Genomic DNA, 19,507 nt, shown 5'->3' with positions numbered 1-19,507 from the left:
TCGGTTGGCAGTCGCAAGAGACGACGGGAGCGTAATGTAAATTTTATTGCCTGTCGTGTAAGACTACGCTTGGAGGGTGACGGAAGGTGCTCCATAAATAAACAAAAAGCGAACTGCTATTTACAGAGACGTATCTCGTTTGCCAGCGCACAATTGAGGAGAGCTCGGTGTAATCCCAATTTCCAATTAAGTGCGTGTTTGACGTGGAAATTAAAAGCGTAAAAAGTGGAGCTACGCTGACGCCTGCTGGGGGACTACGAGTATGACCTGAATTCACGGAAAGGGGGGGTTTCCAAAACTCGGTGAGGGCAACTCCAGTGGTTGCGGCCGCAATCCTGCCTGTTTTAAAGGACAACCGACGTCACTTTTTTGTTTCTTAACTGACATCAGAAAAACATTTTATAGCATCTAAAATACCCAAAACACGCAGTGTGATATTTTTATTCTAATGCAAAATACCAATAAAAATGACTTAAAGTTTCCAAAATCTGCAAAAAAATTGAGCTGCGAATTGGGCATTTTCAGAAAGTCCCGCCCCCAGTTCGTAACGTCACCGTTCCCATGCCCATTCTTTATCTCGATCAACATTTACAATTAAAATGGAATATATTTTACGTTTTTATTTAAAATATACCTTACATTCAAAATGAATATTTATTAAATAAACATTCTTTTCATTTTATTGCCAATTGATATGTTTTCCGTGTAAAAAGGACGTAAAAGTTGCTGCAAGTGGATTTTACGATCTGAAGAGCCACTTTAAAACTGCCGGACATGTGGAAAATGTAGGTAAAAGCAAGTCTCATGTTCCATTGACCAAACACTTCGTCACACACACAGTCTGCTAAATCCTGCACTGATGCATATAATAAGCGACATTAAATTTACCACATGTGGGGAGAGCACTCAGAAAAAAATGAAATCATTGCTTGTGGTGTATATTGAGTAAACAAATTACCTTTGATTTTATTATTGCTATAAGTAAATGATTATGTGTCGGGTTGTGTTTGGTTTATTATCGCTTAATAAAGGGAATTGTAATCATTAATAAGGGAGCAAAAGTAATACTCGATCATATGTATATATTTTTATCGCTGCGAACGATTATGAAGGCATAATGTGCGCATGCTCGCAAAACTGCATTTCCACTTGTGTTAGCGGTTTTTTATCATTTCAAATAATTTACGGCGTACTCCAACTGTTATACGGGAATTGTAATTATTTATAAGGGCAGCTATTAGCCAAGGTTGACAGGTATGGTGCATATAAAAACTGCATGTGTTAATAATAATAATAATAATAATAATAATACATTTAATTTACAAGCGCCTTTCTGAACACTCAAGGACACTTTACAACAAAGACGACACACAAAACAGTAAAATCATGCATAAAACAATAAATAATAAAACAGCATAAAAAATTAGACCATGTAAGCAGGTTTAAACAGGTGGGTTTTCAGGTGAGATTTGAAAGTAGGAAGGGAGTCAATGTTGCGGATGTTGGGTGGAAGTGAGTTCCAGAGTTTAGGAGCGGAGCGGCTGAAAGCTTTGCACCCCATCGTTGTGAGACGGGCAGAGGGCGTGTAGAGGTGGAGGAAGGAAGAGGATCTGAGGGCCCGAGTAGGAACGGAGATTTGAATTAGGTCAGACAGATAGGGGGGGGCAAGGTTATGGATGGCTTTAAATGTAAACAGAAGTATCTTGAATTCAATACGGAGTTTAACAGGGAGCCAGTGGAGCTGTTGGAGGACAGGAGTGAAATGAGGGGGTTTTTGTGTGATCCGGGCTGAGGAATTTTGGACTAGTTGGGTTTATGGAGACATTTTTGTGATGATCCAGGGTTATATCGATGAGGAATTTTGGACTATCGTATGGAGACCCTGTTATGTGAGAAAGTATTTGATCGATACCCCGAAAAGATAGTGAACTTACAATAATCGATACAGGGAGGTGACGAGACTGTGGACGAGGATAGCAGTGGTGTGAGGGGTGAGAGAGGGACGGAGACTATTGATATTGCGGAGGTGAAAATATGCAGACCGGGTTATGTTATTTATGTGGGAGTGAAAAGATAGTGTGCTATCAAGGATGACACCCAGGCTCTTAACCTGAAGGGCGGGGGACACTGGTAGAATTGTCAATGGTGAGAGAGAAACTGTTTGCTTTGTGAAGGGTGGATTTAGTACCGACAAGGAGAAGTTCAGTTTTTTCGCTGTTTAGTTTGAGAAAGTTATGAGAAAACCAGGATTTGATTTCTGAGAGGCAAAGTGTAAGGGATGCAGGTGGAAGAGAGGCGTCGGGTTTACTGGAGAGGTAGAGCTGGGTGTCATCCGCGAAGCAGTGAAAATGAATTCCAAATTTGCGGAAGATATCACCAAGGGGAAGAAGGTATATAATAAAGAGAAGGGGCCCCAGGACAGAACCTTGGGGCACACCAGAAGACACAGGGGAGGACCGTGAAGTGAATGAGGTAATTTGGATAAACTGTGAGCGGCCAGTGAGGTAGGAGTGAAACCAACTAAGTGGGGTGTGTGTCACGCCTAGAGTGGAGAGTCGGTTGAGCAGGATGGGGTGAGAAATGGTGTCAAAGGCCGCAGATAGATCAAGAAGGATGAGAATAGAGAGGGAGCCGGTATCTGCTGCTATGAGAAGGTCGTTCGTGATTTTTATGAGGGCTGATTCAGTGCTGTGGCGGGGACGGAAACCAGACTGGAATTGTTCGTAGAGGTTATTGTGAGTGAGGTGAGAGTGGAGTTGACAGGCGACGTTTTTTTCGAGAATTTTAGCGATAAATGGAAGATGCGAAATTGGACGTAGGTTATTGAAATCACTGGGATCTGAACCAAGTTTTTTCAGGATTGGTGTTACAGCTGCGGTTTTAAGAGGGACAGGAACAATTCCAGTGGACAGTGAGGAGTGAATAATAGCTGAAATAAAAGGGAGGAGAGCGGGTAGACAAGATTTGATGAGGACAGTAGGGAGGGGGTCAAGTTGACAGGTGGAATTCTTGGACTTGGTGATGAAGTCAGAAAGTAAGGAGGGATGAGGGAGTTCAAAAGACGACAGCAGTTGATAGGGAGTAGCAAGGTTGGGGGAGGGGGGGATACAGAGGAGCCGAGGTGCTGGTGGATCTTGTTGATCTTTTCAGTGAAAAACAGAAGTAGTGCGTTGCAGGTGTCTGAGGAGTGAAAGTGTGAGGGGAGAGAGATAGGGGGTTGAATGATTTTGTTGTATAGGGAAAACAGAGTCAGTGGATTCCCACTGTTAGCATCAATCAGTCCAGAATAGTATTCCGATTTTGCGCGTGTGATAGAGTCCTTGTAGTGGGTGAGGTGAGCTGTGTACATGTCCTGGTGGGTGGTGAGGCCGGTCTTTCTGTAAAGTCTTTCCAGCTGCCGAGTTTTCGTCTTGGTGGAGCGGAGTTGGGCGGTGAACCAAGGGGCGGATCGAGTGAATTGGACTGACCGGGATTTAACAGGAGCAAGGGCATGAGCTGCTGTTGAGCATGTGAAGTCTGAGATATACATATACGGCTGAGAAGTCTTTTAAAAAGTCACGATGTGGTGTAGGGGGACGATATACAGTGGCTATAACTGTGGGAGATGGACCAGAAATTTGACACGCAAGGCATTCAAATGAGAGAGTTTCCGGGACTGGTACTTGAGTGACTTTCCAGATCTTGCGGTAAAATATCGCGAGACCGCCTCCGCGGCCCGAGAGGCGGGGTTTTGAGAGGTAAACAAACCCAGGTGGCGTCGTGTCGTTCAACTCGGAAAAGTCCCCCGCCGTTTGCCAGGTCTCATTCAAACAGAAGAAGTCCAGCTTACGGTCATTAAGGATGTCTTGGATAAGACAACCCTTACCCGTAAGCGAGCGGATGTTCAGTGACAACACTTCACAGAAGAAGTCCAGCTTACGGTCATTAAGGATGTCTTGGATAAGACAACCCTTACCCGTAAGCGAGCGGATGTTCAGGAGGCCGTGAAGTGTTGACAGTTCACAGACTCCATACCAAACATCAACAGAACAAAACTATTAAAGTATTGACATAATTTTAGTTTTATTCATGAGAACTGCGAAACAACTATGGATTTTTATATGTACTGTATGAACGTCAAAGTATGTTAACAACATCCATGTGTCCAAGCAACAAGGTGCAGCAGTATAGATGGATGGATGGATGGATATAAGATAACTCAAAGTTATGACTATTTGCTACAAAATGAGACAAGCAAGACGCCTGGTGGCTTTCTTTCCATTCGCTCACATACTTCTTACCTCGCCTCGATCTTCCTCCTATCTTATGAGTGGCCCAGATTGTGGAAAGTTTTTAACATGATACAAGTCAACTCCGCTCCAGGAAACGTACAGTTACTTGACTGCCCGTCGAGGTGCAAGCGATACTCTGAGCATGTAAATTGTCAGAATCGGACTGACTTGGCTACTGCGGGCTTCCGTATGGCCTCCAGAACTTCAGTTGCTATGAATGGCAAGAGAAAGTTTAATGCAAAAAAAAAATGTCTTATAAAGGTCGCAAGTGATAGTTAAAGGCCGTATTTTGCCCACCTCTGGGTTAAAACAACACGTGAGCAGGCAACTACATATTGTTCAACCACTAAAATGAGATTACTGTCTCGATATTATTTAGTCAGTCTGAAGACATGTGGAATGAGTCTGCGGTGGCTTGCTGAAAAAGAGGGCTCCTCTATACTTTTATTTACATCTGCGGTACACACATTCATCGTCCGGGGAAATCGTTAGCAGCAGTACTCTTAACTGAAACAAAATTCAAATGAGGTTGACTTGAACCAAGCACAAAGGCTGAACATCCGACAACAATAACTATTAACTTGGCTTCGGGAATACTTCCCCTCAAATCACTCAATTCAAGCAACAAAGAACATTAACACATCGATTTGAAAAATAAAAATAAATAAACACTCCAAAAATGTACCCAAGCTATGTTTTTCATTTCTTCAAAAATAAGTCTCTTTTTTCCACAACTATTCACACTTTGTACAAGTGACTTGATGAAAAGGCTTTTCTGGGCACAAAACGGTACTGCCAAAAAAATATGATCTTCCATTACACCCTTAGGGAGCCTTTGAGAAAGGAATGGAGTGCTGCAGCCAATCACTGTATTCAAGTCAAGACTCAACACACAAGACTAAACACACAAACAAAGATCAACTGTCCCCATCTCTTGTTTGTGAATCATATGAAAAAAATGTACGCATCATCAAGCAAGAAACTTGTTTTTGGTAGTGGAGCCGCTCTTTGTGGCCGTGTCGGCATGCGACTGATAGCCAATGACCACTTTGGAAGGAACTCCAAGCTGTTCTTTGTAGACACGCCTAACAAAAGAGAAACATTTAAATGGAACAAAATGCCACTGAAAAAAAGGCAACGTGGCATCTCTCTGCTCACCCGATGTGTGTGATGGCCTCCTTGTTTTCATAGTCCATAGTCCAGATAGCAATCTTGTCTCCTTTAGACCTGACGTTGATGACTGCGCCACATACGTCATCACTGTGGTCATCAAACGCTTCGCCCACGAGACACAAGAGCTATGATGCAAGAACATCCTCTCATGTAATGACCACAAAGGAGGACAGTATGGGCATGTACTACAGGAGCAAAACTTACCGTCTCCAACCAGAACCGATCCAGATCAGCCTTGCGTTGCTGCTTGGACAGCGTAATGAGCCAGCGACCACCTCGCCGGTTATGTTCATCCTCCCACATCGGTTCAATACCATCCTATAGAAAAACAAATGATCATGGGACCGCTGCAGCCAAGTGGAGATTATGGAGTTCCATACACGGGCATCCAGGGGTAAGGCACAGCCACACTATCATCGAAGCCATCTGAAAAATTACACCCAAGAAATTGGGAACTCTGCAAAACAGTGGTCAATGTGGAGAACGGAAGCATTCAGTTTGATGTGATTGGATGTGTAACCTCAACACCCAACTTGAGCTTGGCGATTGATTAGATTCCCCAGTCGGGCTATATGGTAAATCATTCAGTCTCAGTGAATATAAACAGAAACCAAGGTCTGCCTCATCTGACAGAGTGAAAATACAGTACCGCTTCCGACAAAGCTCCCATCAAAATACCAACGTCGATGACTTTATGTCATGGCAGTGAGGCAGGAGGGGCTTATTCCTACCTTAAAGAGTGAATAGTCACAGCCGGACATCAAGTTACTGGACAGCTGAATGTGGTTATACAACCTGGTATGGAACAAGGATACAACTTGTATTTAGAAAAAAAAACTCAACTGTTACTTTAATATGGCTTGCCGCAGAAACTTGGCTACAACATTACTTACGCCCAGAAGTCCTCAACTGTGTCAAATTTGGAGATGAGCCTAAGGTTTGCTTGCCAAGTTTTGCTCTTATCATTCTTGAAAAACCAAAGAGCCCACCTGCACATGTACAACACGGTTCTTTGCTTCATAGTCAAAAGTACAGATTAACACGGCATCTGAGAACCAAAATCTTGATCTTTACAAAATCTTACCTGTTTTGTAACGGGTGCTTGATGTATAAATCTGGACTTTCAATCAGTTTTTGAACAACCTCCTCGCACTCTTCCTTTACAGGTTTTGGAGTAATGGAGGGTAACAACTGATAAACCAAAGTAATACACAAACATTTAATGTAAAAGGCAAAACTATTTTTAAATTGCATACCTGTCAACCGTGGCTAATAGCTGCTCTTATAAATGATTAAAATTCCCTTATAAAAGTTGAACCACACCATACATTATTTAAAATGATGAAAAAACACTAACACAAGCGGAAATGCAAACAGCTTACTGGGCATGGCCACATTATGCTTATAACAATCCGACGGTAAGTAGCGATTAAAAAAAACGATTGAGTATTACTTTTTGCTGACTTGCCATGACAATAGTGACAATCGGCGACAGCATTGTCGTTCGCTACCAGCAGTTGAAACGTACTAGATTTTTTAGCCAAAATGGACTTGTTTAGGTCGTTTCAGAATGTTTTTTTTTTTCTTTACAGTATAAAAGTTGTAGTACGCCATACATTATTTGAAATGATAAAAAAATATATAAAATACAGGGAAAACACACGTTTACAGGTACGACATTGAGGGGAAACATGTATTGGCAATAAAACTTTAAAATGAAAATCTTTGATTTTTTTTTTTTTTTAAACAGTTTGCCTCCTTAATTTACAGAAATCAACTGGAAGTACAAATTCGATTTTTGTCATTTTACAGCCATGTCACCAACCCCTTAGTAAATTGTTTTCTGAATCATTTACAACTAAATAGCAAGCGTTTGGAGCAATTTTGCTGTAAATTTGTCAAGGTGAACCTCCGACAGCGTGACGTCACGCTACCATTCCATCCATTTAAAACAAGCGGTTTTATCAAAAAGGACGTATGGACAACTTTATAATTCTTCGGCGAGACTTTTCATTAGTTGCACTTAAAATGAGTTATTCTACGCATTTTCTGTCAGTTACGTGGTAAATTAAATAACTAAGTATAGCTGAGCTTGCGCTGCTGTGCTAACAATATTGCAATGACATTTTATTGCACCAGTGATACTTTTGCACTCTGGACAATTTAACGTCTGAGACAGGCGGGACCCCAAAAAGATGCGAGGGACCTTGAAACGAATTTAACGACTGGTATTCAGCAGTGCACTCACCATAAAGGCGGTCGCCATCTTGTAGAACCTGCCTTCGCGATGTTTTTCCGGTGTTAAATAAGATGATTGGACCAGCTGGAGCGCTGCACCGCGCATGCGTTTTAGGGATGGTGACGTCAGGGGAAGCCCTTGGATGAGACAGTGATGAGGAAATCATGACCCGCGACATCTGTATTATTTGTGACATTAATTTTGCTGTTTGTTCCCATTGAAATTGATGTCATTGTGCGGATTTCTTTAATTATTCCTTCATTCATCAGAAGTCATGACATATCAAATACAATGAAGGATATGCCGTTCTCAAAATTACTTTTTAGAAATTTTGTTAAATGTGGATAATTCTATTCAAATTAGAATTCGTTTTCATAAATTACCCAATATTTAATGTTTTAACCTATTTAATATTGACTCCCTCCGACTTTCAAATCCCACCTCAAAACCGATTTGTTTAAAATTGCAATCATGGTCTACTCTTGTAGTCCAATCAGCTACTTTAATTAACGTTTTATTTGTTTTTATTGTTCTTTTGATTGTAAAGTGTCCTTGAGTGTTCAGAAAGGCGCCTGGAAATTAAATGTATTATTATATTAATATTAACTTCATCTACAAATGATCTGTCTCCCAAATTTCCAGAAATGTTAATTTTGTCATTTCTGCTCTACAATTTTGTTGTTTTTCTCATTTGTGTCTCAAGTTGTGATTTAACCATCCATTAGCTGATCTATTTATCCTCACAAGGGTATGAGCTGGCTGCTAGCCAGTCGCAAAGCAAACAAAACAAATAATCTTTCAACAGTAACGACCACATTGAAGGACAATGTATAGCATTCAATTAAGTGCAATGTTTTGGAATGTGGGTGCCCTAAGAAAAACCACACATGTTCGGTAAGAACATGCAAACTCTACACAGGAAGGCTGGAGCCAGATTCATATCACCGGACCTCTGCACTGAGGTGGAAATGCTAACCAGTCCGGGGGAAAAAAAAAAAATAGACAATTGCACAGCGCCATGAAATAGCATTTGTGCCCTTCTTGTTTTCGGTCTAATTTGCAAATTAATCACAGGTAGAGGTTTTGGTTCATTAATAATCAGCAAAAATTACTCCAAGGTTTTAGCTACGACTCATCCACAAAGTTGCAAAAGAACAACACTCAAATAACCCTGGATCTTGTTGTCCTCATTTCCTTAAAAATTTAACCTAACATTCCTAATTTTTAAATTCTGTCTGGAATATTTGAGTTGGACTTTGAAAGGGAATGTGTTACTGTATATCGACGCTGTACCTTGCTTGGTAGAGGAAATAAAAAGGGAGAGTGGCATCTTTAAATGCTTTTTTTATTACTGTCAAAACCATTTTGAAATTCTTCTGGAATGTCTGATTTAGACAATGAAAATGACATGTCATTTAGAGTTTGTCGATGGCTCAAACACGTATGGCAGTTGAGAGCTGCTTGACCAGAGGTCGAGGCACTTTAGAAGTTCAGGACTGCACGGATGCTGCATGACAAAAAAGAAACTGATTGTTCGGGACAAATTTTAATCAATCAAATAAAGGACAATGGCATGAGTGAGCATACCTCTTTCCAGCGTGCATGAGGTCAAATCCCTCATTAATCTTCTCGAATGGCAGCGTGTGTGTGACAAATTCATCCACCTTCAGCTTCTTGCTCATGTAGTCTTCCACCAGTTTGGGGACACTTTCCACACTCTTCCAACCTGCAGGGAACAAGGTTAAAGAGGTCTAATTAGTTTTTTTCCCCAAGTCGACAATTTCTTTCCTCCAAACTACTTGCTCCATATTGACATCAGTGTCACTTGTGCATATAAAGAAAACAGTTTATTGTTTCATTAAATTTCAAATGCGTTGCTATGCCCACGCAAATTATTATGCCCAATTCTCTTCTCATCAATTTCAACAAAGTTGCTCACAATGTATTGTGTTGCTGGCGAATCATTTCACACACAATGTTTCTGACATTGTTTGATTGCATAAATCTTGATATGCAAAATGGTGAAACAAGCCGTTGAATTATGTTCAGAACCTCCCCACCTACCACCAAATAGTGTGGTCAGCTGTCCAAATCTTGACACAGTGGTAATGTGTGTGTATATCTTTTGCAGAAGATAAAAAAAAATAGATGTATGCGATATTGTTATAATAATAATAAAATTTTTTTTAAGTGCCTTTCAAAGCTCTCAAGGACAATTTACAGTCACAGACAAGCATAGGTACCATAATAAAATACAATCACAAATAGAATGCAATAAATAAAATACAATTATAAATAGAAACAAGAGTGAGAGTTACACAGAAAATGCAATTTTAAATAGGTGGGTTTTGAGATGGGACTTGAAGGCGGGAAGAGAATCGATGTTACGAATGTTGGGAGGAAGTGAGTTCCAGAGTTTGGGGGCAGAGCAGCTGAAGGCTCTGTCACCCATCGTGCCGAGACGGGCAGGAGCGGCACACAGAGGTGGAGGGAGGAAGACGATCGAGAAGGGAAACGAGAGGGAATAGAAATTTGAAGAAAGTCAGATAGGTATGGGGGGCAAGGTTTATGGATAGCTTTGAATGTATAAAGAAGAATTTTAAAGTTGATTCTATATTTGACCGGAAGCCAGTGGAGCTCTTGGAGGACGGGGGCGATGTGGTGAAAGGATGAGGTTTTGGTGATGATCCGGGCTGAAGAATCCTGGACGAGTTGAAGTTTGTGGAGAAGTTTCTGAGGGACACCAAAGAGAAGTGAATTGCAATAGTCAATCCGGGGAGGTGACAAGACTATGAACGAGGATAGCAGTGGTGTGAGGAGTGAGAGACGGGCGAAGACGATTGATATTGTGTAGATGGAAGTACGCAGACCAGGTTAAGTTATTTATATGAGAGCGGAAAGATAGTGTGCTGTCAAGTATGACACCTAGGCTTTGAATCTGATGGGAGGGAGAAACGATCGAATTGTCAGTGGTGAGAGAGAAACAGTTAGCTTTGCTCAAAGTGGATGTGGTATCAATGAGGAGAATTTCAGTTTTTTCGCTGTTAAGTTTGAGGAAGTTATGGGTAAACCAGGATTTAATTTCAGAGAAGCAGAGTGAAAGGGAAGAAGGTTGTAGAGAGGCGTCGGGTTTGCTGTAATCCGCAAAGCAATGAAATTGTATACCAAAATTGCGGAGAATATTGCCAAGGGGAAGAAGGTAGGTAATAAAGAGGAGCGGTCCCAGGACAGAGCCTTGGGGCACACCAGAAGATACAGGAGAGGACTGTGAAGTGAAGGAGTTAATTTGGATGAACTGAGGGCGGCCAGACAGATAAGAGTGGAACCAGCGTAGGGGCGTGTCGGTGATCCCTATGGAGCAAAGTCTGTCAAGGTGGATGGGAGAAGAAATGGTGTCAAAAGCTGCAGTGAGGTCAAGAAGGACGAGGATGGAGAGTAAACCGGCGTCAGCTGCCAAAAGAAGATCATTCGTGACATAAGAGATCTGATTCTGTACTGTGGAAGGGGCGGAAACCAGATTGGAATGGTTCGTAGATATCATTCTGGGAGAGGTGAGAGTGTAGCTGAGAGTACACAACTTTTTCTATGATTTTGGAAATACAAGGAAGGTGACAAATGGGGCGAAGGTTCTTGAAATCGTTGGGATCAGATCCAGGCTTTTTAAGAATTGGTGTGACAGCCGCCGTTTTGAGGGGGACAGAGACGATTCCTGAGGACAGCGAGGAGTGAATAATGACTGAAATGAATGGAAGGAGAGATGGCAAGAAGGAATTGACCAGAACTGTTGGGAGGGGATCTAATTGATAGGAAGAATTATTGGATTTAGTTATGAGGTTCGAGATTGTTGAGGGATGAGGGAGATCAAAAGAAGATAAGAGATAAGATGGTGTAAGAAGGTTGGGGGGGGGGAGGGTACAGAGGAGCCAAGATGCTGGTGGATTTTGTTGACTTTTTCAGAAAAGAATAGGAGAGAATTGCAGGTGTCAGAGGAATAAAGGTGTAGGGGGAGAGAAATAGGGGGTTGAATGATTCTGTTATAAAGAGAAAAGAGAGCCCGAGTATTTCCAGTATTTTAGTCAATGAGTCCAGAGTAGTATTGTGACTTAGCTTGAGAGATACTCTTCTTGTCGAGAGAAAGTTGAGCGGTGTAAATATATTTGTGATACAATACTTTGAATAGGTGCTGCACGAGCAATGTTATCTCTTGCTGGCATTAAAAGTTATTGTTTGGTGTTTTTCAGACTGCAGCTTATGGGGAGAATCTACACATTTGAAGACAAAACTTTATAATTGAGGCGGATGTGGCTACTTGTGTATTGTGATGGCCTCATCACCTCCAAAGGCAGTGCCCCGCCACACTCGTCCTGTCACCAGCTGGAAAGGCCTTGTCGAGATCTCTTGTCCGGCTGCGGCAACACCAGCGATGATGCTCTCACCCCAACCTTTGTGGCATGCCTCCAGAGCAGCTCGCTGGAATATTCTATTGTTTAATCACTTCTTGTTGCATTACATTTGACAGACACACATACACAACTTCTCACCATGATTTGCACATTGCCGATGCACTCGAATGAGTAGTCCACGCCGCCGTCAGTGAGCTCCACCAGGACCTCATTGATGGGCTTGCTGTGGTCCTTGGGGTTAACAAACTCTGTGGCGCCAAATTCCTTGGCTTTGTCAAACTTGGTCGGGTTGATGTCGACGGCGATGATGCGCGTCGCTCCGGCCACCTTGCAGCCCATGATAGCAGCCAGGCCCACAGCTCCAAGGCCAAAGACGGCACACGTGGAACCGGGTTCCACCTGAATGAAACGAAACCCACCCACCAAGTATGCTTCAGGCACTTTTATACATGCTTCATGAGCTGAAGTGAGCCGTGTATGTGCAGGTTTACACTTCCTGCCGAGCAATGAAATTGTGCCGATGTCTACTGTGTTTCATGTTCTATGCATCAAGCGAGTTTTCTATTTGTAAAAAATTCGACCAGATTCAGATTTACCTAAACCTCAAGGGAAAAATGAGTCATTGATTTGAGGAGTGGTAATAATCTAAGTGGAATAATTGATTGTTGCTCACTGTACGAGAAAGTGATGTTTTCAGTATATTTACCTTGGCGGTATTCAGCGCAGCACCATATCCTGTGGAGATGCCACACCCAAGGAGGCACACCTTGTCAAGAGGAGCCTTCTCAGTGATTTTGGCCAGCGAGATGTCAGCCACCACAGTGTACTCAGAGAAAGTGCTGGTCCCCATGAAATGGAACACTTTCTTGCCTTTGCAGGTGAAGCGGGTGGTCCCGTCAGGCATCAGGCCTTGACCTTGGGTCACTCTAAAGGATGGGAAGAACCAAGGAAGTATAACATTAGTTAAAGTTTAACCTAGCACAAATATTCCTCATGTGGCCGACGTGAACATTAAATCAAATACGTCTGTGTAAGCTCTCAGTCGTATTGTCAAACTCATCGCAATTACGTACAAATTGTCTTGCCCCAGTTTCCAATTTATACAAGGAATGGTATTCATTATTTGTACAGTAACTATATTATAGCAAGTTATCACAAGTTCGGATTTTTTACTTCTATAACAAAATATTTCTCTAAAACAAACAAAAAACCTTGCATTATGTTTTCAACAAATTACTTGAGGGCTTGCTTGAAAAATTATATAGTACTCATTAAACATGTATATGAAACGCGCGGAACATTGTTCTGAGATAAGTGTACCTAATTTTCTGGCAGAGGTTGGTTTTGGGATTCTTGCAGAATTTACATTCGCCGCATTGAGGCACATACAGCGGGATGACAGTATCACCTTGACATAAATAAACAATAATCTCTCAGCCATTTTACTTACAGAAACACTTTTTTAAAATCCTAAATATGTCTGAGACCACTGACCAGGTTTAAATTTGGTGACCCCATCACCAACACTCTCCACGGTGCCGGCGCCTTCATGGCCCAGGATGACGGGGAACACTCCCTCTGAGTCACTGCCACTCAGGGTATAGGCATCAGTGTGACAAACTCCGGTTGCAAATATCTGTAAAAAATGTCAATGAAAAGGGACCGTTCCACTTGATTGTACATCACATTGCCTAGCCTTGCTTTACCTTAATCCGGACTTCATGGGCCTGAGGTGGGGCCACCTCCACCTCTTCAATTGCCAGAGGTTTGCCCGCCTCCCAGGCTACAGCAGCCTTGCACTTGATTACCTGGAAAAGTCAATCACACAAGGTGACAATTTTGCTTCAACTACAGAATTACTACACTAAATACGTGGAGTCAATGAGGTGTCATCTATCAGGAAGGAGTCGGTGTGGACTTCATATGTTGAACTTTGAACTAGAAGAACGTAGGCAAGGCCTCCCATAAAAAGAAAACTATATGTGTTGTTGGTTCAATACATAAATTCCACCCTTGCTTGTTTATTTATTTCCAGAAAACAGCAGTTCCGCCGTGTTACAGACTCGCAGAGACCCGCACAGCGTCGGATGGAGACCACAGCACGACCCGCTCGACTCCACGCCACGATCAAGCTCTTCAACACATTGCATCTGCGTGTCACTTGCCTGGGAGATCTGACAACTAACCAATTTACGAATAAAGAGAAACATCAAACTCTTTACTCTAACATTCACAGTCGTCGAAAACTAATTGGCGTAGGAAACAATTCCCACTGGTTTGTTATTCAACGCCAATCAAACTCAGATACCATTAAAAACAGTTCAATGTAATTAATATCCGGTCCAATTGGTGATAGTTACATTAAAGCGCACAGTACGTTTGAACAATTTACGAACCAGTCCAGACGCCGCCATGCTTCTTCAGTCTCGGCAAAGGGGTGGGCACACCCGTACTTGAGGAAAGTTCGACCAATGAAACAAGGACTCAAACATGTACTTCCGGCAAGGATTTCAACCGACAGAAAATTAGTTTTCCCATCTCAAGTTAACTGTCCTGAATATTTAAAAAACGCATTTCATTAGCTGCACCGTTTCTCATGTGCTCAGTATTCCCTGCACGCGAGCTGGAAAATACGGCGAGACCAATCCGAGTCGAGAATAAAAATGACATTGAAAAACACAAGGTCGCTGATTTTAAGTGCGATATAAAATGTTAATGCGTTTGACACGACGAAAAAAATCTATTCTTTTATTATACATGTATATTTCTTTCTATACGCAGGCCTCTGACAAATAGACCGGAGTGGACTTTATCCACTATTTGTTCAGACATGTTATCCTATGGCCTTGTGTGTTGTTTAACATATAGAGATAAACCATACCATAAAATTGTCAAGACCCAACCAAGGCTATAAATCAAGATAGAAAAAGCAGAAAAGGGTCACTGGAAGGCTTTAGAATAAAAATACTACGAGATTTTACACACAAAAAAACTTTAATCAAAACATAAACCATTTTCTGCAGTAAGAACTCCCGACCCTGTAACCCTCCCCCCATTTGTCCATACATACCATAGGGACAATTTCTGAATGCATGTGGTCATCGTCATGTTAAATGACAGAGGTGTATCAATTATTCAAAGAATGAATACAACCCCTTTAAATAAAATAAAAAGGATTATCACCTATGGTGAAAAAACTATCAGCAAATCCAATGAAAAGGCAAATTCCAACGTTGTAACCCTCACAGAGGACTCTGATAAATGGTGTACCTGCAGAATATCATCTTCCACCTTCAAATAGAACAAAGAAGTTTAGTAAGGCTGATACGACACCAAACACAAATTACATTCAGGATGGGGGGGACCTGCCTCTGAATCCCCGCCCTCCGCCACCTCTTCCTCTGAAGCCACCAGCTCCACGTCCTCCTCCCCCAAAACCTCCACCTCTTCCACCACCCCCAAAACCTCCACCTCTGCCACCTCCTCCCCTTCCACCACGGAATCCACCTGAAACAGCAACACTTTTGTCAATAATCAAGTACTATTTGGTGATAGTTTTATTACTTATAATAGAAAGATGTAATGAGGTCCAACAAATAAAATTATGCAAAGAACAAGAAGAGTAACCACATCACCTTCTAGCTTCACATGGGCTTGATATACAGATTTGCATCGTACCAAGTAGTTTAATGACGTGCCACATTTTTCAAACTCTCTTACTGAAACAGGTTAAGCCATTACACTGCATTTACCAAGACATTTTCTGATGGATGGGATTACAATTACTGTGACAGTCATGTCATCAAGACAGTGGGAGACGCAGAGGACAAGACAATTTTGTGATAAAGTGGCATATAAATACAACAAACAACACAACCAATGTAAAATTGTTGACGATATTGATCGTCGGTGTGACAAGTGGCCTAATCGCGGCAACCCTACTATTAATCTTGTACTTTCCTAAAAAGAAGTACAAGGTTCAAAGGACGGTTTGTCATTAAAACCACTTTTATGCTACCTGGACGGAATTAAAACGTGGATGGCACAAAATCTCTTTAATTTCAATGAAAAGAAGAAAGTGATACTATTTGATCGTCGTGGCCTAAACTTGACCGGCAAATTGGTGCCATTGTTAAATCCAGCTTCTTTCATTTAGAGCAGCTGGGTAAAGTAAAACCCCCCCCTTTATCATGAGCACCTTGAGACAGTAATCCATGCCATCGTCACATCCTGGCTCGATTACTGCACTTTACTTTGGAGTCAGGCAATCCTCCTTTCAGCATTTCCATCTGCTCCAGAATGCTGCTGTTCATCCTGACTGATACTTGGAAGAGGGAGCCCATAACTCCTACTATGGATCCCTTCACTGGCTCCCAATGTATTCTTTTTAGGACACTGCTATTTGTTTGAAAATCTTTAAGTGACCTTGCGGTACCTGACCTCTCAGAGCTCATCAACCGTACACACCTGGCTGGTGTCTGAGGTTTGTGGACCAGACATTATTACAAGTACATGTATCGAAAACTAAATGGAGGTTCAGAGCGAATCAAGATTTTCCGTTGCTGGTCCCTTTCTCTGACCTCCCATTGAACATTCGGCAAGGCCGACTGCCTCAAGACTATTCATTGGCATTTGACTCAACATGACTCATAATTTGTTCTGAGTTTTACTGCCTGGTGCTTTCTACTGCCTTTGTTCCTGATGTATTGCTTTATTGTTGTATATATGATGGTAGCTTCATTTATAGCACTTTGTATGCAACATTGGCTGTTTGAAACTGCTCTATAACTACAGTTGAGAGCAGTGTTTCTTAACCTGGGTTTGATCAAACACCGGGGGTCCAGTTAATCGCATAGGGGTATGAACAGGGATCAAACTAAGGAGAAATACTCAACAACACAAGGCCGGGATCAAATTTAAGTGCAAGAAAATGTGTCACCTCCACGACCACCTCCCCGTCCACCACCTCTACCTCGGCCTCCTCTTGGTGGACCCTTTTCGCCAGGCGGCCTTGGAAGAAACCTCTGTAGTGGAAGGAGCTTCATTGGATCTATATAAAACTAAACACAAACATCAACCAATTAGACATACAGTTTGATCCATATAAGCATGGAAACAGTGTGAATTATTACCTTCTGCAATTTCTTAAACGAAGATGCCTTCATGTTTTCAGATAGTTTGACGGAAAAATACTGAAAAGGTAAGTTAAGGAGCATCCAAGCAGCAAGATGGTAACAAACCAAATTAGATTGACGTTTGAAGTGAAAGGTTACAAATTCCCGCAGTTGTCCAAATATCTCATCCACTTTTCCGATCTGCTCCTTGTTTTCCAGGTATACCGGAGCGTTGAAGTAGGGAACCTTGTTTTCCTCAGTCGTGGATTTGCACACAATGTCGTCCTCGCAGGGATGCACAAACTCTCCTAAAGCTACAGAGGTAAGGTGAAAAAACTATTTAATTACAGTATATATAGACAATTAAAAAGTTATGTTAACAGTGGGCACGTATTGAGATCCTGAAATACATATACTGTACTGCATATAAACGGTATTTTTACACATCACACAGGTTTAAGTGTTCCAACGACACTGTGAATACATACTCATGAAAAACAACTAGGTTAAGTATTAAGCATTTAATTAGCCATGACTATCGTACCATTTGAAACTTTTTTAAAACATACTTAAAGGAAAACCGACGTCACTTTCTTGTTTCTTAACTGACATCAGAAAAACGTTTTATAGCATCTAAAATACCCAAAACACACAGTCTGATAGTTTTATTCAAATGCAAAACACCAATAAAAATGACAAAGTGTCCAAAATCTGCAAAAAATTGAGCTGCGAATTGGGCATTTTCAGAAAGTCTCGCCCCCAGTTCGTGATGTCACGGCAAGACGTCTTGCATTGCTGGAGAATCAAAACAATGGCTTCAGATTCGGAGAATATGCTTTCTTGTTACACATCCAGTTATGAATATGATTCAAATAGTTCTGAAGAGGAAAGCATACATGTTTGCAATCGATTAAAGAATTTATTCCGTGCCATTTTGAGGCAACATTGAGTGGAAATGTCTCACCAAAAAAGAGGCACAAAATGGCGAGCTCCTGTGGCCACCTCCGTTTCCACAGGCTGATAAATTCCTTATATGGAGCTTGGACGCTCTCTTCTGGCAGCTTTTGGGTGCAACACGAGGTTTTCAGACCAAACAAGTACAGCAAAATGCATTGACGTGATGGAAGGACTGCTACAATGTGTCTTTTTTTTCGGTCAGGGGCGTTCCTTTAGTGACGTCACGTACAGACTCGTCACCAACTCAAAAACAAGACTTCCTGAATATTCAGCGCGAGTCTTAAAAAGTAAAATATAGCTATATGCGGTGGAATCTTATTAAAATACGCTCAGTAGAAGACATTTGAAGCCATTTTACAAATTATGGACAACTTGTCCGGAGACGTCGGTTGTCCTTTAATTCAACAATACATGGTTAAATTATGACTTCTATGCTATTGCTAATGAAAAGGAGGAGTGCAATTTTTTAGAACGAGTTTCACACTTCTCTGACATCGGCTTCTAATTATTTTTAAGCATGAACCTCTCACCAACAACGTATTCGGGTGGTCCATAGTCTTGCTGTCTGAAACCACCGCGACCCCCACCACGGCCGCCGAAGCCTCCTCTTCCACCGCCGTAGCCTCTACCGCCGCCGAAACCTCTGCCACCCCGGTTAAACCCTCCACCTCTTCCACCACCTCCTCTATAAGACATTCTTTAAAAAGATCTGTGAAAACAAACAAACTTCATAAGCTAGGCTTGTCGGCTGACCACTACATACACTGTAAGACAAGCCGCTAGCAAGATCCTACCGCATGCACAAGTTATCCAAATATGGAAGCAAAACAATGAACTTTTACTGGAGGTCGCGGCGCAAACTTTTTAAACACAAAATGAAAAGACGAAACGTTTGAAAAAGCAGATACGTTATATTTTATGTTCGTTACCTACAAATTCGGCAGCGACAAAAAAAAGTGGCAGTTTCCGCTCAACACGTGTGACTACATTCTGCCAGAAAGCAGTTTGTTGTCAGTGACGTAAGAAGACGCAAAATGTCGCAATTGTGGACTGCATTATGACAAAACATACAGTGGTGTATTTGATGAAGCAATCCACTGAGCACATTACTTCAGTATGATTATACATTGTCATATTTGGATAATGTATGACGTCGTCACTCAATAAATCACCGTTTGAACATTTCTGTGTTGCGCCTGCGTAAGCTCTCAGTCGTACAGGAGTGGTCCATTGATTATCCGTACATCTACTTCTTTGAAACTGTTGACTGTACTTTCAAAGAAGTACAGATGACGGCTGAAGAAACATTTTCATCGATTTCTGTGTTGCGTTATATTTTATGACAGTATA

At 41.7% G+C, this 19,507-nt stretch overlaps 3 protein-coding genes across 7 annotated transcripts; all 3 read right to left on the bottom strand.

The window, feature by feature from the left end:
• Positions 1-4,696: 4,696 nt before the first annotated feature.
• LOC148901547 (eukaryotic translation initiation factor 4E-1A-like) lies at positions 4,697-7,725 on the bottom strand. Its single transcript, XM_088989196.1, has 7 exons — positions 7,693-7,725; positions 6,529-6,635; positions 6,338-6,433; positions 6,176-6,239; positions 5,649-5,762; positions 5,430-5,569; positions 4,697-5,356 (listed from the first exon to the last, which is right to left on the bottom strand). Exons 1-7 carry the CDS (start codon positions 7,708-7,710, stop codon positions 5,242-5,244), a joined length of 654 nt encoding a protein of 217 aa, XP_088845322.1. The 5' UTR covers positions 7,711-7,725; the 3' UTR covers positions 4,697-5,241.
• A 1,285-nt stretch (positions 7,726-9,010) lies between these two features.
• On the bottom strand, positions 9,011-14,538 carry LOC148901546 (alcohol dehydrogenase class-3). Of its 3 annotated transcripts, XM_088989155.1 has the most exons (10): positions 14,447-14,515; positions 13,793-13,894; positions 13,581-13,722; positions 13,407-13,494; positions 12,957-13,012; positions 12,793-12,821; positions 12,225-12,485; positions 12,018-12,153; positions 9,271-9,409; positions 9,011-9,190 (listed from the first exon to the last, which is right to left on the bottom strand). In XM_088989155.1, the coding sequence occupies exons 1-10, from the start codon at positions 14,498-14,500 to the stop codon at positions 9,166-9,168; spliced, it is 1,032 nt and encodes a 343-aa protein (XP_088845281.1). In that variant the 5' UTR covers positions 14,501-14,515; the 3' UTR covers positions 9,011-9,165. The 3 variants fall into 3 exon arrangements, with proteins under 3 accessions (XP_088845281.1, XP_088845272.1, XP_088845270.1); XM_088989146.1 differs by having other exon boundaries at positions 12,793-13,012; positions 14,483-14,538; XM_088989144.1 differs by having other exon boundaries at positions 12,793-13,012.
• Positions 14,539-15,090: 552 nt separating this feature from the next.
• gar1 (GAR1 ribonucleoprotein) lies at positions 15,091-19,179 on the bottom strand. 3 transcript variants are annotated; one of them, XM_088989183.1, is made up of 7 exons: positions 19,091-19,107; positions 18,688-18,866; positions 17,360-17,514; positions 17,219-17,278; positions 17,026-17,146; positions 15,456-15,593; positions 15,091-15,377 (listed from the first exon to the last, which is right to left on the bottom strand). In XM_088989183.1, the coding sequence occupies exons 2-7, from the start codon at positions 18,851-18,853 to the stop codon at positions 15,367-15,369; spliced, it is 651 nt and encodes a 216-aa protein (XP_088845309.1). In that variant the 5' UTR covers positions 18,854-18,866; positions 19,091-19,107; the 3' UTR covers positions 15,091-15,366. The 3 variants fall into 3 exon arrangements, with proteins under 3 accessions (XP_088845309.1, XP_088845301.1, XP_088845292.1); XM_088989175.1 differs by having other exon boundaries at positions 15,092-15,377; positions 19,087-19,179; XM_088989166.1 differs by having other exon boundaries at positions 15,092-15,377; positions 18,952-19,149.
• Between the last annotated feature and the right edge of the window lie 328 nt (positions 19,180-19,507).

Source organism: Hippocampus bargibanti, linkage group LG02 (assembly GCF_051943395.1).
Source record: "Hippocampus bargibanti isolate YZ-2025 linkage group LG02, ASM5194339v1, whole genome shotgun sequence".
Taxonomy (NCBI): domain Eukaryota; kingdom Metazoa; phylum Chordata; class Actinopteri; order Syngnathiformes; family Syngnathidae; genus Hippocampus; species Hippocampus bargibanti.
Note: the sequence above shows the minus strand (reverse complement) of the source record. Positions and strands in the feature narration are given on the sequence as shown.